Raw genomic sequence first — 26739 nt, forward strand, 5'->3', positions numbered from 1 at the left:
TAACAAACACTTTCCCTCAAACTAACACAGGACTGCAAGTTTAGAAGTTGCACATCAATGTGCAGCACTTATCTTAAGATTGCATTTAGAACTTGTCAATTCATTGCATATTTTTGAAAGGTACTGGTGTTATGCCCGCAGCCCCCTCCTTTGTGAGAATCGCAAGAGCACTAGTGGGTTGGGTCAGTGGACCCAGGAAATGGGAGAGAGACGTGCCAGATGCCTCGTTCCCCGGCGATGCAAAATAACGCGACATTGGCCATTGTCTCTTGGAGACACATTTGTGGATTGGGGACTAGGCTACGTGCAAGCCCTTGGGCAAAGTGGGCTGGTTGAGAGAGAGATTGCATCACCCCCAACCTGACTGACATCTACTACCCTGCGAGTCAAGATAAAAGAGGGGCTGTAGAGACGCACCAGAAGAAACGCTAGCGATCCCGTAATAGCGGGAAGCCATTTGAAGGAAGCCACGTGCGTTCGGTTCCCTTGCCTGGGAGCCAGTGGCGGGTACCACAGAAACGATTTTCTTGAACTAACAACGGGGAACCAACTCCCTGACTCAATGGATTGGCCTCATCAAAAGACCCGGGCAAGTTTCTTTTCTCACAAATCTCTCTCTCTCCAACAAGTGAAAACCCAGCGGTCCCCAAAGGCTGAAGCCTGCAGGAACTGAGTGACTTTTATATTTCCATCGGACAATATATTATCCCCTAGACAAACGATAGAGCTATTTCTTATTGATGATTATTACTATACCCACGATTTTAGATTGAGTATTGACGACGTATATTATCTGAATGTTTGTATTAATCTTATTTTTGTGCCCCTTTATAAATAAAGACTTTTAAAAATAGTACCATCAGACTTCAACGGACCTCTCTATCTTTGCTGGTAAGTGACCCAGTTACGGGATACGTAACACTGGCAAGAAAGGATCTAATGCTTTCCCGGCATATATGATGAATAAACTCTTTTTACGGGCTTCCAGCCGGGTACAAGCATTGGTCATAACCGACATTTCAATGACAAACTCTGCCATCGTCTTCAAGGAGATTACTCATCTCTATCCTCGAAGAAGGTAGAATATAGAACAATACAGCACAGTACAGGCCCTTCGGCCCACAATGTTGTGCCGACCCTTAAACTCTGCCTCCCACCACCACCTTAAATTCCTCCGTATACCTGTCTAGTAGTATCTTAAATTTCACTAATGTATCTGCCTCCACCACAGACTCAGGCAGTGTATATTCCACACACCAACCACTCTCTGAGTGAAAAACCTTCCTCTAATATCCCCCTTGAACTTCCCACTCCTTACCTTAAAGCCATGTCCTCTTGTATTGAGCAGTGATGCCCTGGGGAAGAGGCACAGGCTGTCCATTCTATCTATTCCTCTTAATATCTTGTATACCTCTATCATGTCTCTTCTCATCCTCCTTCTCTCCAAAGAGTAAAGCCCTAGCTCCCTTAATCTCTGATCATAATCCATACTCTCTAAACCAGGCAGCATCCTGGTAAATCTCCATTGTCCCCTTTCCAATGCTTCCACATCCTTCCTTTAGTGAAGCAACCAGAACTGGACACAGTACTCCAAATGTGCCCTAACCAGAGTTTTAGAGAGCTGCATCTTTACCTCGCAACTCTTAAACTCTATCCCTCAATTTATGAAAGCTAACACCCCATAAGCTTTCTTAACTACCCTGCCTACCTGTGAGGCAACTTTCAGGGATCTGTGGACATGTACCCCCAGATCCCTCCACACTACCAAGCATCCTGCAATTTACTTTGTACTCTGCTTGATGGCAGAGTTTGTCATCGAAACGTCGGTTATAATCAAAAGCTGCACCCAGCTGGAAGACTGAGAAGAGTTTATTTGTACTGGTGAAAAGATTTGCAATCCTCTCAGAAAATTTTATCAGCACCTTTTGCTTCTGGAAAATGAGTGTCCAGTGTAATGTCCACTTTAAGATTTCCAAGCCTTTCTAAGAGCTCCTTCGGCTATCAATGGAGGTATCACTGCAAAGCTCCACTTCTTATTAATCATTCTATAATTTTATGAATGCACACTGTAGATGCTTTTCCTTGTAGTACAAAATAATTCCATTTAACTTTACATTCCACTCCCAGTGGAGATATTTCTTGATTCCTTCAGATAGCAAGTGGCACAGCAGTTAATGCTGCTGCCTCACAATTCCTGCAGCCATTTATTTGTGTAAATAGATGGTCAGTGCAGATCCTGTGTGACAAAGAACCTGTTTCTGTGCTGTAAGAATCTACTGTACGTGGTCTGACTTCCTCCCATACCCTAAAGATATGTTGACTGGTAGATTAATTGGCTATTGGAAGAAGAGAATCAGGATGAAACTGATAAGTATGTGTGAGAGAATGTGTAACAGGGGAATAAAGAACTGGGATTGAGTAGATTGCTCTAAGAGCTGTATAGACTAGATAGGTTGAATGTTCTAATTGTACATTGTATGTAATAATACAAAATATTAATTTAGAAGAAATGCAAGAATTATTCCTGTATCTTGGTGGAAAAAGCATGAACTGTTTGTCAGAAATGGTACTTGAGTTCAAGATGCTAAAAGGAAAAGATGAAATCAACCTAAAGGTCCATATTCAAAACTCTCTCAATAATGAATGATAAAGAATATCAGCAGAAATAACATATCAATGGAACTACATAAGCTGATTCACAAATAGAGTAACAGCTCTTGTAAGAATGCAATTTCACATCATGACCCCCTCCACCGGTAAAATGTGCCACCTGTAAAATGTAATTTTCTGCATTATTATAATGCTGCGAAATGCCACAAATGTTCAACGGTTAGATGGCAAATTTGTGAAGTAGGGCTATCATCTTAGGCTGGTGATCCTTCATCAAACGCATGACACTATGCACAGTAGTTGTTCTTGCTGCACCTTCACCTTAGCAGCAAAGATAGGCAAAATCCTGCATGATAAGTGAAGGTAAACACATGGATGAATAGGATCTGCAGCTGAATACAAACAGTTGGGTAGAGGGATCTTTAATCATCTTAGAGCTTTTGTCCCAGATTTCAAAATACTGCATTCCCATTGGCTTCCAAATAAGCAAGCTCTAATCTACAACAAAATCTGATATCATAAACATTCAATCTAAATGTTAAACAAAGCATTCATTTTTAAAGGGGCCATGCCTTAAAAATCAGTTAATCATCATCTGGACTTTGTGTTTCTTTCCGGAACTCACAGTGGGATTATTACGGAGAGGTGTGATAGTTGAGATGGACTGAAAAGCCCACCTTTATAATGTCTATTATACAAACAATTCTTGAAACTGGACTTTGGTCAAGATTAGGGCAAACGTGTGTGGGAAGATTCTATTATGGTAATTGGATTTATTGAGTATTTCTGCAAGAAAATTAATCCTAGGGTTATATATGGTGACAGTTATACAATTTGATAGTAAATTTACTTTCAGTTTTGAAATTTGAAGACCATTTGTGTCCAGAATGCAAACTAAACTTGGACTGTGAAGCCTGGTGGAATATCCGATCAGAAACCTTATGGGTCACCCACATACAAAAGTTATTAATTTTCCTCAAACACAACTTTCTCCTTCCACTGCTAAGTAAGAATATGAGGATATGACAATAAATGCATTTACTAGCAAATTTAGTAAAGTCTATAATTTGTGTGTTAGGTAACCAAATGGTGACCTGATTGGCAATTTTCCAACAGTCTGCTCTATCTGAATGAGAACTTTAACAATAATTTCATAGGTGCATGAAGATAAGAATCACTTGTAAGCTCAGTATGCTTTTCTTCCTTTAAATTGAGTTAAGGCCTGATGCAAATCAGCTGTGACCATATCAACAGCAGGGCAGGCTTGAAGTGCCAAATGTACTTCTCCTGATCCTATTTTCTTGTACTCAAAACATTTTGGAACTTTCAAAAAACTTTAGGATTGATAAATCCCTGGGGCCAAATGGGATATATCCCAGATTACCATGAGAAGCAGGGGAAGAGATTGTGATGCCTTTGGCCACAGGAATAATACCAGCGGATTGGAGGGTGGCAAATGTTATTCCCAGAAAGGCAATAGGGATAGCCCCGGGAATTATAGATCTGTGAGCCTTACTTCAGTGGTAGAAAAACTATTGGAATTAAAGACAAGACATACAAGCACTTGGAGAAGCATAATCTGATTAGGAATAGTCAGTATGGCTTTGTGAGGGGTCGATCATCCCCCATGAGCCTGATGGAATTCTTTGTGGAGGTGACAATGCAGATTGATGAAGTGAGTGTATTATATATTGATTTTAGGAATACAATTAACAAGGTACCAACAGTAAGGTCATTCAGAAAGTCAGGAGGTATGAACTTCAAGGCTGATTATAGAGGTAACTGCAAGGATCTTAGCAGTGGGGAGGAACAGAGGGACCTTGGGTCCACGTTCATAGATCATTCAATGATGCCGTGAAGTTGATAACAACGTTATCATGTGGTTAACAATGTTCCCTCTAATTTTTTTCAGCTGCACAGACCAATCATTGTTCTGAGCAGGAAATTTTTACACAGTCTGAAAACTGCACACTATAAACATTTTTTTTTTGTTAAATGTCTGTTACAACCTGGGTGTTCAGCGGACTGGCGGTTTATTAACAATGTGCTACCTCCTTCCATTTTGTGTTTATTATTACAATTTGTAAGCATTGTAACTTGTAACACAACGTAAATACGTTGAGCTGTAAAATGTTTCTAAGTAAAGGTATGTTTATTATTTAGAAAGTTTACGGATTATATTCATTGACACATAATTACAGCGTAGTTGGCAATTATATTAACATAGATTTCAAAATCATATAATCGTAATTTCAAAACTATATTAACATTATATGAAAGAAAATTTCAACTGCACAACAAAGGCTATGTGTGTGGGAGCTTTTCAGTTACTGTGCGGCTGTGCACTCATGCTGCTTGGTGGGAACAGTATGAAGACGTATGGCATGTGGCCCTTCAGTAGTTGCGAAATTGAATTCAAGAGCTGCAAGGTAATGTGGCAGCTCTGTAAAATTCTGGTGAGGGCACACTTGGAATATTGTGTTCAGTTGCTGGTCACCTCATTATTGAAAGGTTGCAGAGGTGTTAGACAGGGTCCTGAGGAGATCTGCCAGCATGCTTCCTGGATTAGAGAGCATGTCTTCTGAAAACAGATTGAGTGAGCTTATGCTATTCGCTTTGGAGAGAAGGAGGATGAGAGGTGTTTTCCTCTCATGAGAGGCATAGATTCAGAGATTTTTCCAGGGCCTAGTTAGCTAATACGAAGGGCTTAATATTAGGGTGATTGTGAAGGTACATTGGGTGAGGGATTGGGGAAGTTTCAGAGGTAGTTTGTTTACTCGGGTGTGTGAACTTTACTGTCAGCGGTGGTTGTAGAGGCAGTTACATTAGGGACATTTTAGATACTCTTACATGGGCACATGAATGAAAGAAAAATGGAGGACTATGGGGAGAGAAGGGTTAGATTGATATTAGAGTCGGCAGAACATTTTGGGCAGAAGGGCCTGCACTGTTCTAGGATGGTGTTTGGGCAGGAGAATGGAGATAATAAATCAGCCATGATGAAATGGTGGAGCAAATGGACCGAAGGGCCTAATTCTGCCACTGTATAATTGACTAATTAGTCAAAAGTAAATTATATGTGAATTGCTGGATAACAGTTGGATGGCGGATAAATGGATGGAGTCTGCCTATTATTTACTCTCAGAGCCATGAAGTTATACAGCACGGAAACTATGTTTTTTCCATCCAACTCATCTAAGCTAAGTCCCATCCAATTATTTTTACACTTTAAGGATATGGTTGATTCATCTACCCGCCTTCAGCGGTCAGCGTTGGCCATTACTCTCGGACTGACAGCCACACCTGAAGGTTATGGAGTTCGACCTTGAACCTTGCACGTGCCGGCCGTGACGTCACGACCCCCCCCCGCAGAGCGGCGTGAAAATGACGTCTGAACTCACCACTGCGCATGCACGATAGGACCGGCTCACGACTGTTTGCGGTTGGTGGAAGTCAACAGCGGTAATAACTCTCCCGGCTCATGGGATGAACAGCAAGCTTCGATCCTTGGCCACCGGCAGCAGCAGGTTCGCAGAATCTAGCTAAAATGTTGTTAGTTCGGGGAGAATCCGGCGCGCGTCGGGAATCCCTCCGCTTATAAAATGCTATCCGTCAGTCGGTACGCGTTGCTAGTGTTTAGGAGCCGGGAAGCTTGGTTGTGATTTTATTTAAAAAACTGAGCGTGGCGATTCCTAGTAATTGTGTACAGTTACCATGGAAACTGAACACTGAGCAGGCCGGGTAACACCAGTGGAAGCCAACCACTGGTTACTGTTGTCATGGCAACAACTCACAGGAAATGACGCCTAGATCTAGCCTTAAAGCGAGTTACAGTAAGGGGAGCTGCAACCTGTGCAAACGACGAGCATTTGTTGATAACTTTCTAGCTTCCCAAATAGTTACTGTATTTGCACTCAAGCTCTGTGTGAATCACACAGTGTTCGTGTTTATAGTTGAAGAAAATAATGCTTTAATTAAACCTATTCCAGTCTATTTCTGGGGCAAACGTTGAATCCTCTCTTGTAAATATCTTTCACTGTGCTTTGAGGAGTCTAATCTAATATATTATAGTAACTCTTGAATTAAAGTTAAATATTTCATTTCTTGCATGTTCAATGTGACCTTTAAAATCAATTTTATATTTGATCAGACTAGATACAAGGGAAAAGTGCAGCCAGATTACTTGGATCACTCTAATCTCCCCCTCTCTTTCTCCATTGATTATTGATTTCTTTTGTTTATCGAGTTTCAACTGGTGTTAATGTGCCCTTTACTCAATACACTTACAGATTACATGATATCTCTCATTCAGTTGCAGAGCACAGTGCTTAGACTGTCCTGGTCTACCATTAGTAGTATCTGTAAAGAGACTGTTGTATCAGGAAATATCAAGACAGGTTTTTTAAAAATAATAATTTGAAGATCCAGGATCTAATTAACCACAAATACAGGGTGTTCTTGGATTAGAATATCTGCCACGCCTTGACAAAATGGACCTGAAGGCTGAGATCCAAGAGGAGGCTATAAAATAATCAACAGATGGTAAGTGTAAAGCGTACAGGAAGTCCAGCAACTTGCTCATCACTTCTCAGTGCTGTCAAGGTCACCTAATGCCCAAACATCCTGGGCCTCAACTCAATGAGAACCAAACCGAAGGAGAGCTCTGAGAGCTTGTGAATTCTAGAGACTGTGGCTTGATGTGAATGTTGCTGATTCCATGACACAGTGAGTAATACAGTCTAGCCTTACTATTAGTGCTGGTTGACAACATGCTGATATGCCAACTGGAAAATAAGACCTTTGGAGCATCCCTGCAAACTCAGACTTAACAGCAGACTCATAATATGCACACTCAAACATCCATCTCTTTCACCTGGGAAGATAAAGACACACCAAAGGATTTCAGAAACACTATCTTTGTGATATTTATCCTTCTGTCTAAAAGAACAAAGTACAGTGGGTTCCAGTTAATTGGGTTGTCATTTAATCAGGCCAGCCACTTATTTGGGACAACTCTGAAAGAACAAAAACTAATTGAGAAAATAGCTGAGATTCCCTTTGTTTATTTAGGAAACTATACTGCTTAATCAAGACATGAGACTGTTGCTGAACAGTTTCTAGCTAATGTCAATCACGTGCACTTGTATGGCCGATAGACACAATACTGTGCTTTAAGCAAACAATTTTAAAAATAGTGTTAGTTGCATGTGTTTGTGTGCAAAATACAGCGATTTTTGTCACTGATATTTGGTGAGCAATAAGCAGTAAGACAATTCAGAACTGTTTTGCTTGCTGCAGCTTCAAGCAATCGGGCTTGAAGATGCGATAAATGGCTGGGAGTGAAAATGAAACGACTTCACTTTTTCATTGAGTTAGAAACGATGAAGAATTTGAAGGCATTGACAGTCATCTTGAATGTTACAATGAGAATGAAGATTTGGAGGATGTAATCACTGACAGTATTGTATGAAGGCAGTCCTTATCTACAGTAGACTATTTTGTTCATTTATAGTCAAAAAAGGTGATAAGAATGAATTCCTCTATTGATAAGTATTTGGAACTAATATGCAGTTTTGTAGTTCTGCAGTAGTATTGGTAGTGCTCTAATTTGTTTTGAATTTGAGTACATAATTTGTTAATCAAGTTTGTCATTTTTATACCTTTTTAACTATCTGCATGAAGCCCCGGCTAATTAAGGGTAGCAGCTTAATTAGTCGAAAATATACTGGTCCTGATGTGTCCCAATTAACAGGAGCCCTTTTAATTTCTGATTTTTATTCCAAGAGAAATTCACAGAGCATCAACCACTATATGAAAATAAGTAAAAGAAACAAACTACAGATGCTAGAAACCTGAAATGAAAACAGAAATTGCTGGGAACTCTTGGGCATGTCAGGTAGCATATGTAAAGAAAAACTGTTAACATTTCAGGTTTTGGGGCCCTTTGTCGAAACTGGGAAGAGAGAAAGCAGGTTAGTTTTGTGCAGTGGAGAAGATGACTGAAGGACAGATAGATTAAAGGGGGAAAACCAGATTAGTTAGTGTGGCAGTTCAAAGTCCATTCTGCTATTTTGTCTCGTTTATGTATTGCTAGTAATAGAGCCATGGGATGTGCCCTGCAGACCAGACTCTATTAACAGAAAAGGGAAAAACTGAGCCAAAATGATGACAAGCAGAAATGGCTAGTTCTGATACAGATAGAGTGACTGAGTTACCTGAAGTTGGAGAATTTGTTACTGAGTACCCAGATGGAAGATGTGTTACTTCTTGTATGCGTTGAGCCTTCTTGCAGCAGTGCAAGAGGTCATAGACTGACAGGTCAGAGCGAGCATGTGATAGAATTAAAATGGCAAGCAGTTGGAAGCTCAGGATTACCACTGTAAACAGAATGCAGGTACTCGGAAAGCTGTCACACAGTCTGCATTTGGTTCCTTCAATGTGGAAAAGACCATGTTGTGAACATTGAATCTAGTAGAGCAGATTGAAAGTTGCTTCACCTGGAATGATTCTTCGGGTCTCTGGATGGTGGGAAGGGAAGAGATAAAAGGGCAAGTGTTGCATCTCTTGTGGTTGCATGGGGAAGCATCATAAGATAGGGAATAATGTGTGGGGCTGGAAGAGCAGAGTCAAAAAGGGAGTGATCCCTTTAAAATGTAGCAAGGGAAGAGGAATTTATATCCAGTGATGAGTCTGACAGAAATTTGAAAGATTACCGAGGACCACAATACACTGTCTTTTTTGACTTTGCTGAAGGATTTTCCTGTGGATACTGTGAAGTATACTTGAACTTGGCTGCCCTTCAATTTCATTTCCATCCTTTGTTTACTATATGGTGACATATAAGCTGTGATTTTTGTCCACCACAGACCAAATTTCAGTGTAGATTGACGTCAAGCAATGTCAAGCAGTAATCTCAATCTTTCCTTTTGGAAGGGAAGATTCAAGAGACTGCAGATGTTGGAATCTGGAGCAACAAACAATCTGCTGGAGGAAGTCAGTGAGTTGAACAGCAGCTGTTGGGGAAAAGGACTGAATCAAAACCCTCCATCAGGACTTTTCCTTTTGCATTAGTGTATTTTACCTCCATGAAGCTTCATGTAGGTTATTGTTGGAGTAGAGCTAATCTATGGGACAAATAGAAAACTATTTGATCGATGCCTTTAAGAATTAATCTCAGTCATCAAGCTACAGTAAGTAAACTATGTTTGAGCACTATTGCATGCTGAGGTCCAAGTCATCATTGATTTTATCACTAAAATGTACAAGGCAATAGCCCTTGCATTGAACATCTGCAAAACAAATGTCCTCTACCTACTTTCTATACCTTCAGACCTACTCCTGAGAGAAAGCACACTGCTTCATTATTGCCTTCAATCTGTCAATTCAACTTTTTGTTGTGTGGGGAAAAGTATTTGAAAATCAAAACCTAAAACATAGATAGTAGGGGTCTTTCTACATGTGTGAATTTGAGATCAATGGAAACCTATAAACAGCACTTAAAGACACTTGAGAAAAATCATGAAAGCTTGATTTTTCCAGTCTCCTCAGTTACTCAAACTGACCTCCTCTGAACTTGCAGTCCTCTCATCACTAAGAACGAACTCTTATATTGTCATTAAACGTGCAAACAAGGGGTGTGCAATTGTGGTCTGACAAGTAGTCCTTTCTCTCACAGAGTATCAATTTTCAGACATCATCATTCCTCACACTGCACTGTGACCCACCACTGAAGATTGGATCTCATTTCCTCTGCAGATTTTCTCTCCGTAGGTTCCAGCCTTGTAGTCTCCCAGTTAAACAGAAGTACTTTTATCTCTACCAAAGATTCACAAATGTAAATTCATATTTTCAATCTGCTCTTGCCCCATCAAACTTACTTCTTCCTACTTTGAATCCATTCTTCTTACCCCAGTCCAGTTTTTCCCATTTACATTGAGAACACCCTTATCCTCTCTGCCACTTTAATGGTTTCTATCTCCCCTGTACTAACTGGCTCATGTTTACCATGATCCCGCTACACCTCTATCACACACTAGGCTTCTCTGTGGTTCTGGCTTCTTTCTCCCCACCCCTGTGCTGCACTAACATTTGCTTGGTTGAACACATTCACACATTGAGCAACTCCTCTTTCAACTTCATTCTCTTTCTCCAGGTCAAAGTTGTAACAATGGGAACCAAATGTTACCTAGATTTTTGTGATGTATGTGTAAGAGTATTGTTTTCAGACCTATTCAGTCCCCTTCCCTCTGCTTCCTTTAGACCATAAGACATAGGAGCAGAATTAGGCCATTTGACCCATCAAGTCTGCTCCATCATTCAATCATGGCTGATTTATTATTCCTCTCAACCGCATTCACCTGCCGTCTCCCTGTAACCTTTGATGCCCTTACTAATCAAGAACCTATCAGTTTCTGTTTTAAATATACTCAATGACTTGTCCTCCGTAGCTGTCTATGGCAATGGATTCCAAGGATTCACTGCCCTCTGGCTAAAGAAATTCTTTCTCATCTCTGTTTTAAATGGACATCTTTGTATCCTGAGGCGGTGTCCTCTGATCCTAGACTCTTCCACAATTGGAAAAATCTACCCTGAGGTCTAGCTAGGCCTTTCAATATTTAATATGTTTCAATGAGATCCCATCTCAATTTTCTGAACTCCAATGTGTGTACAATAGCCTCAGCATTAATCCTTACTTTTATATTCTTGTCTCTTGAAATGAATGCTAACATTGTATTTGCCTTCCATACCACTCACTCATCTGCAAATTAACCTTTAGGGAATCTTGCACAGTCCCTTTGCACATCCGATTTCTGAATTTCCTCCCTGTTTACGGCTTTATTCTTTCTACCAAAGCGCGTGATCATACTACGTTTCCTTATATCGTATTCCATCTGCCACTGTTTTTACCCCTTCTCCTAATCTGTCCAAATCCTTCTGCAAACTCCTTGCTTCCTCAACACTGCCTGCTCCTCCATCTATCTTTGTATCCTCTGCAAACATGGTCACAAGTCATCAATTTTGTCATCCAGATCATTAGCATATAAAGTGAAAAGTAACAGACCCAAAACAAAACCTATGGAACATCACTAGTCACTGATAGCCAACCTGAAAAGGTCCCCTTTATTCCCACTCTTTGCCTCCTGCCAGTCAGCAATCTTCTGTCCATGGTAGCATCTTTTCCAGAACACCATGGGCTCTTAACTTGTTTACCAACCTCATGTGTGGCACCTTGTCAAAAGCCTTCTGAAAATCCAAGTACACAGCATCCACTGACTCTCCTTTGTTTATCCTGCTTGTTATTTCCTCAATGAATTCTAGCAGATTTTGTCAAACAATATTTTCCTTTAAGGAAATCAAGCTGACTGTGCTCTGTTTTATTATATGCCTCCCAGTTCCTGAAACCTCATCCTTAATAATGGATTGTTAACATCTTGACAACCACTAAGGTCAGGCAAACCAGCTTATGATTTCCTGTCTTTTGACTTCCTCTCTCCCCTTTTAAAGAGTGGAGTGATATTTGCAATTTTATTGTTCTCCAGAACCATTCCAGAATGTAGTGAATCTTGAAAGATCACTATTAATACTATCACAATCTCTTCAGCTACCTCTTTCAGAACCCTGGGGTGTAGTCCACCTGGTCCAGGTGACTTACCTACCTTTAGACCTTTCAACTTTTCCATGCACCTTCTCCCTAGTAATAGCGACAGTACTCAATTCTGCCCCATGACACTCTCAAATTTCTGCATTTTGATTTCTGCAACTTAAGGCAATCCACTTTTTCTCTCTATCAGAAGTACCCATTTCTGCTGTTAGTTATCAGTGTATCATATTACCACAGCTAGAACATGTCCTACAGCCTTGCATTATGCAGCTTTTACATTCTTCTGTTTGTAGTCTCACTCTAATTACCTCATCTCATGGTTTTTCTCCCGTTATCCTATTGACTGGATTATCTTTTCTTTTTATCTGCAGTGCATCTCTGGCCTAGATCTACTTGAGATCTGTGCTCTCTCTTACCATCCCTTTCCTTTTTTCCACAACAAAAAAAAACTAACATGATTTCTCTTTTGGTTTCAACTGGGGATCTCTGACCTGAAACATTAAACCAGTTTCTCTTTCCATGAATGTTGGCAGGTCTGCTAAGATTTTCCAGTATCTTCTATTTTATTTCACATTTGCAGCTCTGCAGCGTTTTACTTTTCTTTTATTACCAAAGCTGTCACTACAAAATTTTCCATGGCTTCCATATTCTATATTCAGTGGCAAAGTAAATGATCCACCATTAGATTTTTTTTTTCTAATTACATTCAGATGGCCCCAGTAGGTGCAGTCTTCAAAAAGAGGAACTCTGCTCCAAGCTCTGTTATAGCGAAAGGCAACCAGGAAGTCGATGAAAATTATGTAAGAATGCTCTGAAAGCCTCCTCGATAAAGTGCAATAGTTTCAGAAACTCAGGGCAATCTCTGGCCCATGACCACTTGAAATGGAAAACTGTTCAAGATGGCACTGAAAACCTCATCCCTTCATTGAGAGCAGACAGAAACCCAGTGAAAATGACAGGAGCACTCAACTATATGTGCTAACTGTCCATCCCCTCCATTGAGTACTTCTTGTTGAACCTGTGGTAGTCTGCTGGGCCTACATAGGTCTTATCAACCACCTTAGGATACACAGAACTGGAATGGAATCAGATCATCTTGAGCCAAAAGGGATAGCCTAATCAGAAGAAAGACCTCCTTTGTTCATCTGATTACCCTCACGGGAAACCAGCATCGATTCTGTGTGCAATATAAAAGCTGGAAATTGATAAACTCCTGACTTTTATCTCGTAACATTTAATTAGTTACTGATAGCCAAAAGAAAAACTGAACAATGCTACTGAAGGTGACGTCCTTAAGACAGTTCATAAGACTTTTTATTTTACTTCTTCTTTCAAATGTGATTCTGCTACTAAGCTGCATGCAATTGGAGTCTGTGATTTACAGTTTGATAATGTATTTTCGGGCTGATTGAGTGATCTGGTACTTTGCTGTCTCTGAGGAAGTTTGGGGAGGTTTCAAGCAGAGTGGCCAGGAGACGGGCTCCATTTCTCGCCAATCTCACCAATTAAAGCAGCAGACAAGATTGAAAGCTACCAGGACGAGAGCAGAAGGCGAGCGGGTATTCAGCACCGCCTGCCAACATTGATATATATCTCCCCCTCCCCCTCTCCCTCCCTCTCTCTCCCACTCAGGAAAGTGCCTGCATTTGACTGGTCTTTCTGTCTTGCTTGCTGCTGCTGAAAGAAGGTGCCTGTGTTTGACTGGTCTCTCTCTCTCACTCTCGTCCGATACTGCTGAAGAATGGTGCCGGAGTCTTGGGTCTTGGTCAAGGTTTAATCGATACAGTTTGTGGATTGGACTGTGAAGCCCATGCTATATGTGCTTCTAGTTTCTAGTTAATCCACTTTTCTTGCTATTTTGTGTGATTTTGATCGGGGCAGGTTGGATCTGCAGCCTACAGAGCCAGTCTAAGTTGAACTGAACTGAACTCATCTGAACATTCCTAGACTGTTTCAATGACTCTGTGGTTTGAAGTTTTATATTCTGTGTTTTTCACTTGTTTTTTGCCGTTGTGTGATTTTTTTTGTGCTTTGGGTTTTTATTGAATGGGCTCCTTGATGTTTCTTTGTTTCATTGCTGTCTGTGAATAGATAAATCTCAAGGTTGTATACTGCATATGTACTTTGACAATAAATGTTCTTTGAATCTTTGAATTTTAAAACCAAGATGATTTGAAATACTGTAACCATAGTTTCACCTCTTCAGCTGCTCATTCAGAAATAGTTAAAAGATTCAAAGTACATTTATTATCAAAGAATATATAAATTATACAACCTTGAGATTTGTCTGCTTACAGGCAGCCAGAAAGCAAAACACCTGAAAGAACCCAATTTTTTAAAAAAAAGACCAACGCCCAATGCGCAGAGAAAGAGACAAACAAAACACACAAATCCTGCAGACAGTAAAAGCAAGCAACAGCATTCCAAACTAAATTGAATCCATAGACAGCGATCCCTGAGCAGCTAGAGTAGGCCCATAGCCTCAGTCGCAATTTATCACACAGCGGGGCAAATTGCTGCAAATTTCGCAGGCGCGAAGCGCATAGGAGCTAGAGCAGGCTCACAGCCTCGGCAGCACAGTGTGAGGAATAAACGTTGTGGAAGAGTGAGTGAAATCAGTTCGCCCCTTGCTTCTGGTCTCGATACCCTACCATTTCAGTCTATCTAGGCCAGCGGTTAAATTGTCCAAACATCCAATCGTCCCCTGAACAAGGACCTGGGTCCTGCTGCGGCCATACGCTCTGGGCCTATGCCCCCCTGCCCAGCCTGTGGCCATTCTCGCCCTTTCCAAGTCGGCTCAACACTTAGATCAATAAAACCTCGCTCCTGGTTTAGGTGGATGGGCTATGAAACTCCTCCATACCAACTCTTCTTCAATTTGCTCGCTCCATCTCCGACTCCGACAGGGTCTCAACCATGCCTCAACCTTGCTTTTCCTCAAAAATGCTATGCTCGGAGTTTGAATCACACCCGCGTGGCTCAACCCTCGAGTTCACCTCGCCTAGCTTGCCTCTTCATTGTTTGTGGTGATAGTTTGCCACAGTTTACCACAGAAAAAGTGTTTCTAATGAGTTATTTTGTGGTATTTAGTTGGTGGTTGATTTGTTGCAGTCTTTGACTGGGTAGGAATTTCAGCTATAGAGCTATAAAATCATAGTCATAATGTTATACAGCTCAGATATGGGCCTTTTGGCAAAACGCGTAAATGACAATCGTTTGCCCCTCATACAAATCCTATTAGGACCTTATCCTTTAATGTCTTGCCTGTTTGAATGTTATCATGTTGGAATGGGAATGGGAAGTTGAATTGAAATGTGTGGCCACTGGAAAATCCCCCTGTTGTGGTGAAGGTGCTCACTGGAGCAGTCCCTCGATCTACTTCAATGTAGAAGAGGCCGCACCAGGAGCAGCAGATGCAGTAGCAAACTCCAAAAGATTCGCAGTGATGTGTCTCCTTGTCTGGAAGGACTGCTTGGGCCCTGAATGGTGGTGAGGAAGGACATGTAGAGGCAGGTGTAGTATTTGACCCGCTTACAGAGATAAATGCCAGGAGGGAGATCAATAGGGAGGGACATGTAGACAACAGAGTCTCGTAGAGAGTGACCCTGTGGAAAATGGAGAGTTGGGGGAGTGGGGTTAGAGAGAAAGATGTGCTTAAATCTAAGAATCCTTTTGTACATGGCAGAAGTTACAGAGAATTATGTGCTAGCAACAGAGATTCACGAGTGGTAGGTGAAAACAAGGTAGGTGAGAGCAGATGTGCAGGAAATGGAGGAGATATGGGTGGGACAGCATCAATGGTGGTAGCAACACACACAAATTGGAGGAATTCAACAGGTCAATAGCAACATACACAAAGTTTTGGAGGAACACCATCCTTCCCCTATAACCTGGTTTCACCTATCACCTGCTAGCTTGCACTCCTTTCACCTTCCCATGCCTTCTTCCCCCTTCCTTTCCAGTTTTGATGAAGTGTTACAGGCTGAAACGTCGGTTGTTTATTCTCCTCCATAGATCAGCTGCCTGACCTGCTGAGTTCATCCAACATTTTGTGTGTGCTGCTCAGTTATTCCTGTGGAAGTCTTGTGTTTGACTTTGCTCAGTTATGATAAAATACAGAGTTGCTGATTAATTGGAGGTCTTAAACTAAAGGCAATTCTTCCCCTCTGATCATTCATATTGCTACTTGTCAAATGGGTTAGCTTGGTTCAGTATTATATTCCTTTCAGAAATATTATTTATTCGTTATGTGGCATGTCATATGATATAGGTGATCATGGTCTTTTAGAATTATCAAGATGGTCAATATTTGTAGTTACAGATGGTTAGAAGTCCTTCCGTAAGATTGTTAAGTTTGAAAGTAATTTATCTTTTTTGCCCACAGTCCATACTTAAATTGTATACACGAAACGGAGAAGTTCTAGAGCTATTAATCTGCGTTGGGAAAGATGCAGTCTACAAGGACCAAAAGGACTGTAAAAACTTCAACTTTGGGGGATTTAACATCTCATCAGAAGACCAGTGCAGAGATTATTAGTGAGGCCCGATCCTCACTGAGAATATTAAAGACTCAAAGACCATTTACTCCTAAAGATGATCAAAGAAAACTTTTTGACTCTACTTCCTCTCGCACACATAATGATCGGCCTCCATCTTCTTTCAGGTAAAGACATCAGATTGTGAGATTTAAATATTTCTCAGTGTCTGTTTGTTATAGCAAAATATGCTGCCACCAGTTTCATCTGATATGAAAGAGAATTCTGAATATATCTGTTAGTAGAGCTTCAATATTCTTTTAACATTTTTTTAAAAAAGTTGTGGATTTATTGAATTAATTATTAATTCCTGGGGTTGGTGAGGAGCAAATCAGAGTAAATTAAGTAAACGTTTATTGCCTTGTAAACGAGAAAGCACCAATCTTCAAAAATGAACAAGCTAATATTTATTATTACTTTTAGAAATTATGGCAGAATAGTAGAAGGTATTGATAATAAGGAATGGTATATTTAATCTTCTACCACTATCATCCTAAGAAAAATAAGGTAACATACCTTAAAGGCTACTGCTTGGTGGATCTGACATTGACCATCATGAAGTTCTTCCAGTGACTGGTCATAAGGGGAGTTTGATTAGGAAACTTTTTTTCTCACTGGAATGTAGCAGGCTGAGCTTATTATGATTTATAAAGTTATGAGGAACATAGATATTGTAGATTATTAGTGTCTTTTTTCATAAGGTAGGAGAGTCTGAGGCTACGAGGAATAGGTTTAAGGTGAGAAGGAAGAAATTTAAAGGTGATCTGAGGGTCAGGTTTTTCCATACAAGCAATAGGGGTTATCTGGAATGACCTGCGAGAGGAAGTGGCAGAGACTGATACAATTGCAGCATTTAGAAGCCATGGATAGGTACTTGGATATAAAGAGAGTAGAAGGATACCGTCTAATGTGGGCAAATGAAATTAGCTAGATAGACATCGCTGTTGGCAGGAATTACATTTTCAGTTTGCATCTACCTAAGATTCACAAACCAGACTGTCCGGTTAGGCCTATTGTCTCTGCCTGCTCCTGCCTCACTGAATCCATGTCCTCATATCTCAATTTTATTCTATTCCCTTAGTTCAGTCCCTTTCCACCTACATCTGTGACACTTCTCACGCCTTCGGTCTCCCCAGTAACTTTCAGATCCTTGGCCCTGACTGCCCCATCTTCACCATGGATGTTCAGTCCCTATACACTTCTATCCCCCATCAGGAAGGCCTCAAAGCCCTCCACTTCTTTCTTGGCAAAAGAACCAAACAATCCCCTTCCACCACCACTCTCCATCATCTGGCAAAATTGGTCCTCTCCCTGAAAAATTTTTCCTTTGTCTCTTACCACTTTCTTCAAACTTGAGGGGTAGCCATGGGTACTCACATGGGCCCAAGCTATGCATGCCTCTTCATCGGCTACGTAGAACAGTCTATGTTCGAAGCCTTCCCCAGTTTCCTCCCCAACTCTTTCTGTGCTACATTGATGATTGCATTGGCGCTGCTTCAGCTCGTCATGCTGAGCTCGTCAATTTAATCAACTTTGCCCCTAACTTCTACCCTGCCCTTAAATTCACTTGGTCCATCTCTGCTCTCTCCATGATTCCCTAGTCCATTCGTCCCTCCCCATTAATCTCCTTCTAGGCACTCATCCCTGTAAGCAGCCTAAGTGCTACACCTGGCCATACACCACTTCTCTCACCTTCATTCAGGACCTCAAACACTTCACCTGCTAACCTACTGTCTGCTGCGTCTGGTGCTTCCCATGCGGCCTCCTCTACATTAGTGAGACCCGTCGTAAATTGGTGCACCGCGTCATCAGTGCATCAAAAGCGGAACTTCCTAGTGGCCAAACATTTAAATTCTGATTCCTGTTCCTGGTTTAACATGTTGGTCCATGGCTCCTTCAAAGTGGAGGAGCAACACCTTGTATTCCATCCAGGTAGCTTTCAACCTGATAGAATAAATAAAGATTTCACCTTCCTGTTTTTAAAAATAAAAATCCCTGCCCCCCCACTTCTTCTATTCCCCAACCTGCCCTTTTACCTCTTTTCACCTATCACTTCCCCCTGGTTCCCCTCCTTTTTCCCTTTCTCCTATGGTCCACTTCCTCTCTTATTAGATTCCTTTTTCTCCAGCTCTTTACCTTTCCCACCTACCTGGCTTCATCTATCACCTTTCACCTAGCCTCCCTCCCCCCACCCCACCTTTTTATTCTGGCATCTTCCCCCTTCCTTCTCAGTCCTGAAGGGGGGTCTTGGCCTGAAAGGTCAACTGTTTATTCATTTCTATAGACGCTGCCTGACCTGCTGAGTTCCTCCAGCATTTTCTGTGTTGCTATAGTTTCAGAATACTAATTTTTCCCCATGTGGCAAACCTATCAGTTTAGGAATGAGTCTGATGAATCTTTGCACAGTTATGCTTTGAGTGTCTTTGTTTTTTTTTCATTACTTAATTGGCTATATTGCAGTATTCAAACTTCAAGTTATATTTTAACTCCAAGCAATTCATTTTTTGGGATTTTATATTGCCCCTAAATAATGCAACAGAGTATTTCATCATAAGCACACGAAAGGAATAATTTCCTTGCTTTATTTTTACAGTCTTCATGCTCGCAGTTTTGAAGGAGGTGATTCAAGACCCTTGTCAGGAGCACGCCTCAGCCCACTAGAGCATGTGAGTGTAAAAAGAGGCAAAATTGTTAAGAATATTCTTAACACTTTTATTTTTTCTTGTTATTATTGATATATTGCTTAGCTTTGTTAACCAGTTATTTGCTAATTTAATTCTTCATTGTACATAATGACATATACATAATGACTTAATGTTTTTGTTGATCTTCAATAATAATTAATAGAAAAAGATTTTAAAAAAAAGAAGAGGCAAAATTGAACACTCTGTGGCTTTGGTAGCAATTACTTTAAAATAAAAGCAGAATTGAAGTCTTATCAGAAGTGGTAGAGAATATATTTCAGTGCAGAACTATTTAGATCCATAGTTTTAGTGGTTTAGTTATCTTGCAAAATACAGCATTTTGGACACTGCAGGTGCCTCAATAATACTGAGTTATGTTTAGGAAAATAGCCAGGAGACCTACCAGTAAATGCTTCACAGAGGCCCCATCTAAAGGATTTTTACACATAGTTGTTAGGCCAAAGTTTGTGATGCTGTCCATAAAACAATGTCCTTTTGATACTTGGGTTTGATATTAACTCGAACACAAATTGCAAAAGATAAGGTGGTGCAAACAGGGTAGGGAGAAATGGAGAGGTGGGCAGATCGAGGTAGATGGGAGGTAGAAGTTAATAATGAAGAACTGAAAACTGCAGCTCCATCCCAACCCATCACCCTTTTAATGTCAATGCACTATGTGTATAATTCTCCCTCTTTTCCTTGGGCTTTGCTGGTCTCTCTTTGCTGCCATTGTTGCCAACTCTCAATCATGCACATGATGCCAAAATCAAAGGAGAATAATAGCCCCCTTGAGTCTGATTTGACTTGGGCATCACCAACAGCAAATTAGGAAATTCCTATTCTTTGATTTGTTGAATACTCCAGTATTGAAACCATAAAACATAGGAACAAAATTAGGCCGCTTGACTAATCAAATCTCCGCCAGAATTTGATCATGGCTGCTTTATTATCCTTCTTAATCCTATCCTCCTTCTTTCTCCCCATAACCTTTAATGTCTTTACTAATCAAGAACCTCTGCTCGAAGTATACCCATTGGCTTGGCCTCCACAGCTGTCTATGGCAATGAATTCCACAGATTCACCACCCTCCAGCTAAGGAAATTCCTCCTCATCTATGTTCTATAGGGACGTCCTTGCATTCTAAGGCTGGACCCTCTTGACCTAGACTCTCCCACAATTGAAAACATCTTCTCCACATCCACTCTATCTAGGCCTTTCAGTATTTGATAGGTGTCAGTGAGACCCCCCCCCCCCCACATTCTTCTAAACTCCATTGAGTACAGTTATCAAATGCTTCTCACATGTTAACCCTTTCATTCCCAGGACCATTCTTGTGAACCTCCTCTGGACCCTCTCTAATGGCAGCACACCTTTTCTTTGATAACAAGCCCAAAACTGCTCACTATACTTCAAGCGTGATCTAACCAATGCTGTATAAAGCCTCAGCATCACATCCTTAACGTAATCAAACAAACATGAACATGCTCAATTTTGCATATTTAACATTGAAATTTTGGGTGATAAAACTGGGCAATCAGTTTGGAAAAGATTTATATTGTGCATTATTGGCATATTTATGGTGAACACATACAAATATGTTTATTTAAAAATTGTATGAGTTAAAATTTAATATTTTTCTATTTATTCAAGTGCTGCTTGAGCCACTTACTGAAAGAACATTTTACATATTTAACATGTTGATAGAATTTAAACATATTAATTTGTTAGAATTTATTTTCATTCTTAATTTCTTCTGGAGCAGAAACCAAAAGTTCCTACTTCCTTGTCTAAAGATGAACATCCTTCCATTCCAAAACCCCCACTGGACCCAATAGAGATTAAAAAAGTAAACAATACTCGTGCACGATTATTTAAAGTAGCTTCCCAGGGAAATCTTCTGCCTGACAAGGTGAATCATCCTGAAGAAAGTAAGTAGCTAAAAATGTTTTCAGTCTTTTGGGGTTATTTATCAGCTTTTTATTTCCTGGAAATATAGGAATTCATCTGAAGTAGTTTCGTCACTGTACTTTTCTAGTGTTTTTAACATTCAATTGTCCATCACGGATAAAGCTTTCCCCACCTTTGAGCACATCTACAAGGAACACTGCTGCAGGAAAGTAGCATCAATATTCACAGACCCCCTCCATCCAGACCATGTTCTTTTCTCGCTGCTACCATAAGGAAGGAGGTACAGGAGCCTCAGGAACAATTATTACCCCTTGCTCTTGAACCAGAGGGGATAACTTCACTCAACTTTATTCACCCTAACACTGAACCTATGGACTCACTTTCAGGGACTCGCCATCTCACAATCTTGATAGCTATTGCTTATTTATTATTATTATTTTGTTTTTGTTTGTCCATCTTGTGTGCGATTTTGCATTAATTCATTGCCTTTGTTTATATTTATTGTGAGTGCCTGCAAGAAATTGAATCTAAGAGAAGTATGTGTTTCATGTATATACTTTGATAATAAATTTACTTCAAGCAATGCTTATTAAGATATATTCACAACATTTGATATCCTGTTTGATTCCAATGTGGACTTCATATCTCACAGGTGTTATATCAGAAAGGCACCTCCATTAAATCAGTTGCTTTAGTACTGGCTCTAACCATTTTTTGCTGAATTTGCATTTTATGCTTTTATTACCTCCATGTAGGATCATTTTTTTCCTTACTGACTGACAACAATATTCCATAACTCTTGATACTACATGGTGTATTACCTTGTTACTGACAATAAACAAAACTCTCAAATACTATTCAAAATTTAATCATTTCTAAATTGGCAACATTTTTGTTTGAAAGGCAACGTGTTTTTACTGACTCATTTGCAAGTTGAGTACTTGACTATCTTGTGTATCAGACCATTAAGATATAAAAAAGATACGTTTTTACAGTGTTAATGCCCATTTTCCCCAGATATTCACCTTCAATATGCCCATGAGTGTATACCACTTTATGCTTAAAGATCTCAATCCCTTTACATACTCTTGACTGTTCATCTTTTCAGATCTATTCTGTTGGAGATCTTACTCCCCCCCCCCCTCCGACCCCCGCTTCACTGCTAGGTTCAGCAATACTTCACTAATACTCATTTCTTTTGGGAAAAATTGCACAAGGGTTCTCCTGTGCAGACAGAAAATCATTTCCACAATTGTTGGAGCTTTAAAGTGCAGTCCAACTGATTCCTAAACCTTTTTCAAATGAATCCTTTAAAAGCCAGCAAGTAAGTTATTGATGATTTATTTACATAGTTATAAAGTTTTTCATGTTGATTGTTTAAACCTGCTTCCTGTGTATAGCCAATACTATACTTCCTGCTTGTATATACTGTACATAGGAGAAAAGTACTGTGCCATGCATCAAATTTTAACTGGCTTAATTTCTCAGGACTTGGGAAACCTACCTTGGGAAGCAAGGTAGTGTATGATATATTTAGCAGGTGAGTATTTTTCCAATTTATTTGCAGGAAAAACATGAATATTGACCCTGCTCTCTCAGCATAACTTCTGATATTGCCTCTTCCGTTCTTCCCTCTCCACAACATCGCTCCTACCCTGTTATCTTTTCCCCCTCTCCAATATTTTTCCCTCCTGATTCTGACTTCATTCTCCACACAACAATATTTAGTTTGATTGATTATAGGGGTGGAGTATGAAAGAAAAATAGGAAAAATTAATAAGGTCTTGGCTATAAATTGAGCATAATTCTGATGTGTGTCGTTCAGTTCCTCTTTGGTTTCAGATAAATGTTTAAGCCTATGTGTTCATTGTAGCTTTGCACTAAATAATGCAGTGTTTTATGCTTTCTTTGCAGTTATAAAGAAGTTCAATTCAGTTGGATCCTGCAGTGTTAACAGCTTCTCATATGATGCTGATAAATCTGCCTCATCACAGTTGAACACAAATATGTTCGCAACTTGGAACACAAAATGTGAGGGAGAAGAGATGTTGTTTGTAAGGAGTATGGAGCATACTAACTCACTTTCAACGCAGAATAGTCTTAAGAGGTAATTGTTTGATTGATTGAAGTTACTATTATTTAGGAAGTATATAGTCAATGCATTTGGAAATAAATTTATAGTTTTGTCTAAAGTAGCATCAGAGTAAGCTGCTGATAAATAAATGATGAAATAAACTTCTCAGTAATGTTTACCTTAAACACTTTGATTCTTTAGCTCCTCATTCTCGATGGTTGTTGGCATTATTCTTTTGAGAATCGGAAGCAGAATTGGATTTATTGTTACTGACACATTGTGTAATTTGTTGTCAGTGGCAGCAGTACAGTGCGAGACTAAAATAAATATAGTTACAAATTAAATCATGCATAAGAGGATTAATTAGGTAGTATGTAGGGGTTTATGGACCATTCAGAAATCAAATAACACAGAGGAAAAAGCTATTTTTAAAGCATTGAATGTGAGCCTGCAGGTTCATGTACAGGGCCTATAAAAAGTATTCACTCCCACCCCCCCCCCCCCCAGAAGTTTTCATGTTTTTTGTTTTATGACATTGAATCACAGTGGATTTAAGTTGGCATTTTTTGACAATGATCAACAGAAAAAGATTATTTAGTGTCAAAGTGAAAACAGATCTCTACAAAGTGATCTAAATTAATTACAAATATAAAGCTCAAAATAATTGTAAAAGTATTCACCCTCTTTAATATGACATACCAAATCATCACTGGTGCAGCCAGTTGGTTTTAGAATTCACATAATTAGTTAACTGGAGATCACCTGTGTGCAGACAAGGTGGTTCAATTGATTATAGAAACATAGAAAACCTACAGCACAATACAGGCCCTTCGGCTCACAAAGCTGTGCCAAACACGTCCTTACCTTAGAAATTACCTAGGATTACCCATAGCCCTCTATTTTTCTAAGATCCTTGTACCTATTCAGGAGTCTCTTAAAAGACCCTATCGTAACCGCACCACAGCCATCGCTGGCAGCCCATTCCACATGCTCACCACTCTCTGTGTTATAAGAACTTACCCCTGATATCTCCTCTGTACCTACTCCCCAGCACCTTAAAACTGTGCCCTCTCACGATAGCCACTTCAGCCCTGGGAAAAAGCCACTGACTATCCACACGATCAATGCCTCTCATCATCTTATACACCTCTATCAGGTCACCTATTCATCCTCCGTCGTTCCAGAGAAAAGGCCGAGTTCACTCAACCTATTCTCATAAGACATGCTCCCCAATCCAAGCAACATCTCCTCTGCACCCTTTCTATAGTTTCCACATCCTTCCTGTAGTGAGGCGACCAGTACTGAGCACAGTACTCCAAGTGGGGTCTGACCAGGGTCCTATATAGCTGCAATACTACCTCTCGGCTACTAAACTCAATCCCACGATTAATGAAGGCCAGTGCACCGTATGCTTTCTTAACTAGAGTCAACCTGCACAGCAGCTTTGAGTGTCCTGTAGACTTGGACCCCAAGATCCCTCTGATCCTCCACACTTACCATTAATACTATATTTTGCCATCATATTTGACCTACCAAAATGAACCACTTCACACTTAACTGGGTTGAACTCCATTTGCTACTTCTCAGCTCATTTTTGCATCCCATCGACGTCCTGCTGTAACCTCTGACAGCCCTCCATTCTACCCACAACACCCCCAACCTTTGTGTCATCAGCAAATTTACTAACCTATCCCTCCACTTCCTCATCCAGGTCATTTATAAAATTCACGAAGAGTAAGGGTCCTAGAACAGATCCCTGAGGCACACCACTGGTCACCGACCTTCATGCAGAATATGACCCATCTACAACCACTCTTTGCCTTCTGTGGGCAAGCCAGTTCTGGATCCACAAAGCAATGTCCCCATGGATCCCATGCCTCATTACTTTCTCAATAAGCCTTGCATAGGGTACCTTATCAAATGTCTTGCTGAAATCTATGTACAGTACATCTACTACTCTACCTTCATCAATGTGTTTAGTCATATCCTCAAAAAATTCAATCAGACTCGTAAGGTATGACCTACCTTTCACAAAGCTATGCTGACTATTCCTAATCATATTATGCCTCTCCAAATGTTCATAAATCCTGCCTCTCAGCATTTTGTCCATCAGCTTACCAACCACTGAAGCAAGATTCACTGGTCTATAATTTCCTGGGCTACCTCTACTCCGTTTTTTGAATAAGGGAACAACATCCGCAATCCTCCAATCCTCCAGAACCTCTCCTGTCCCTACTGATGATGCAAAGATCATCACCAGGGGCTCAGCAATCTCTTCCCTCACCTCCCACAGTAGACTGGAGTACATCTCGTCTGGTCCTAGTGACTTATCCAACTTGATGCTTTCCAAAAGTTCCAGCGCATCCTATTCTCTCATGTCTTATCCTTTTGCTCTTCAGATATTTGTAGGATGCCTTGGGGTTTTCCTTAATCCTGCCCACCAAGGCCTTTTCAAGGCTCCTTCTGGCTTTCCTAATTTCATTCTTAAGCTCCTTCCTGCTAGCCTTATAATCTTCTAGATCTCTATCATTACCTAGTTTTTTGAACCTTTCGTAAGCTTTTCTTCTTGACTAGATTTACAACAGCCTTTGTACACCATGATTTCTGTACTCTACCGTTCTTTCCCTGCCTGATTGGAACCACGCAAATATCCCCTGAATATTTGCCACATTTCTTCCGTACATTTCCCTGAGAATATCTATTCCCAATATATGCTTTCAAGTTCCTAACTGATAGCCTCGTATTTCCCCTTACTCCAATTAAATGCTTTCCTAACTTGTCTGTTCCTATCTCTCACCAATGCTATTGTAAAGGAGATAGAATTATGATCACTACATCCAAAATGCTCTCCCACTGAGAAATATGACACCTGACCAGGTTCATTTCCCAATTACAGATCAAGTACAGCCTCTCCACTTGTAGGCTTATCTACATATTGTGTCAAGAAACCTTCCTGAACACACCTAACAAACTCCACCCCATCTAAACCCCTTGTTCTAGGGAGATGCCATTCAATATTTGGGAAATTAAAATATGACAACCCTGTTATTATTACACCTTTCATAAAAAGCACCCAGTAGAGTTATTGACCCCTTCCTGTTCTGAACTTCCACCCACAGAGACTCTGTAGACAATCCCTCCATGACTTCCTCCTTTTCTGCAGCTGTCACACTATCTCTGATCAACAGTGCCACGCCCCCACCTCTTTTGCCTCCTTCCCTTTCCTTTCTGAAACATCTAAAGCCTGGCACTGGAAGTAACCATTCCTGCCCCTGAGCCATCCAAATCTCTGTAATGGCTACAGCATCACAGCTCCAAGTGTTGATC

The 26739-nt window shown here is 40.4% G+C and overlaps 1 protein-coding gene across 1 annotated transcript in view; it reads left to right on the plus strand.

Moving 5' to 3' along the window:
* Positions 1-6025: 6025 nt before the first annotated feature.
* Positions 6026-26739, plus strand: part of armc2 (armadillo repeat containing 2) — a 98487-nt gene continuing 77773 nt past the window's right edge. Inside the window, exons 1-5 of the mRNA XM_073055881.1 lie at positions 6026-6137; positions 16596-16874; positions 19340-19412; positions 21193-21358; positions 23253-23445. Of these exons, the coding sequence (XP_072911982.1) occupies positions 16660-16874; positions 19340-19412; positions 21193-21358; positions 23253-23445 (647 nt within the window). The 5' untranslated portion in view covers positions 6026-6137; positions 16596-16659. The remainder of the gene's footprint in view (positions 6138-16595; positions 16875-19339; positions 19413-21192; positions 21359-23252; positions 23446-26739) is intronic.

This window comes from Hemitrygon akajei, chromosome 9 (assembly GCF_048418815.1).
Source record: "Hemitrygon akajei chromosome 9, sHemAka1.3, whole genome shotgun sequence".
NCBI classification, from domain to species: domain Eukaryota; kingdom Metazoa; phylum Chordata; class Chondrichthyes; order Myliobatiformes; family Dasyatidae; genus Hemitrygon; species Hemitrygon akajei.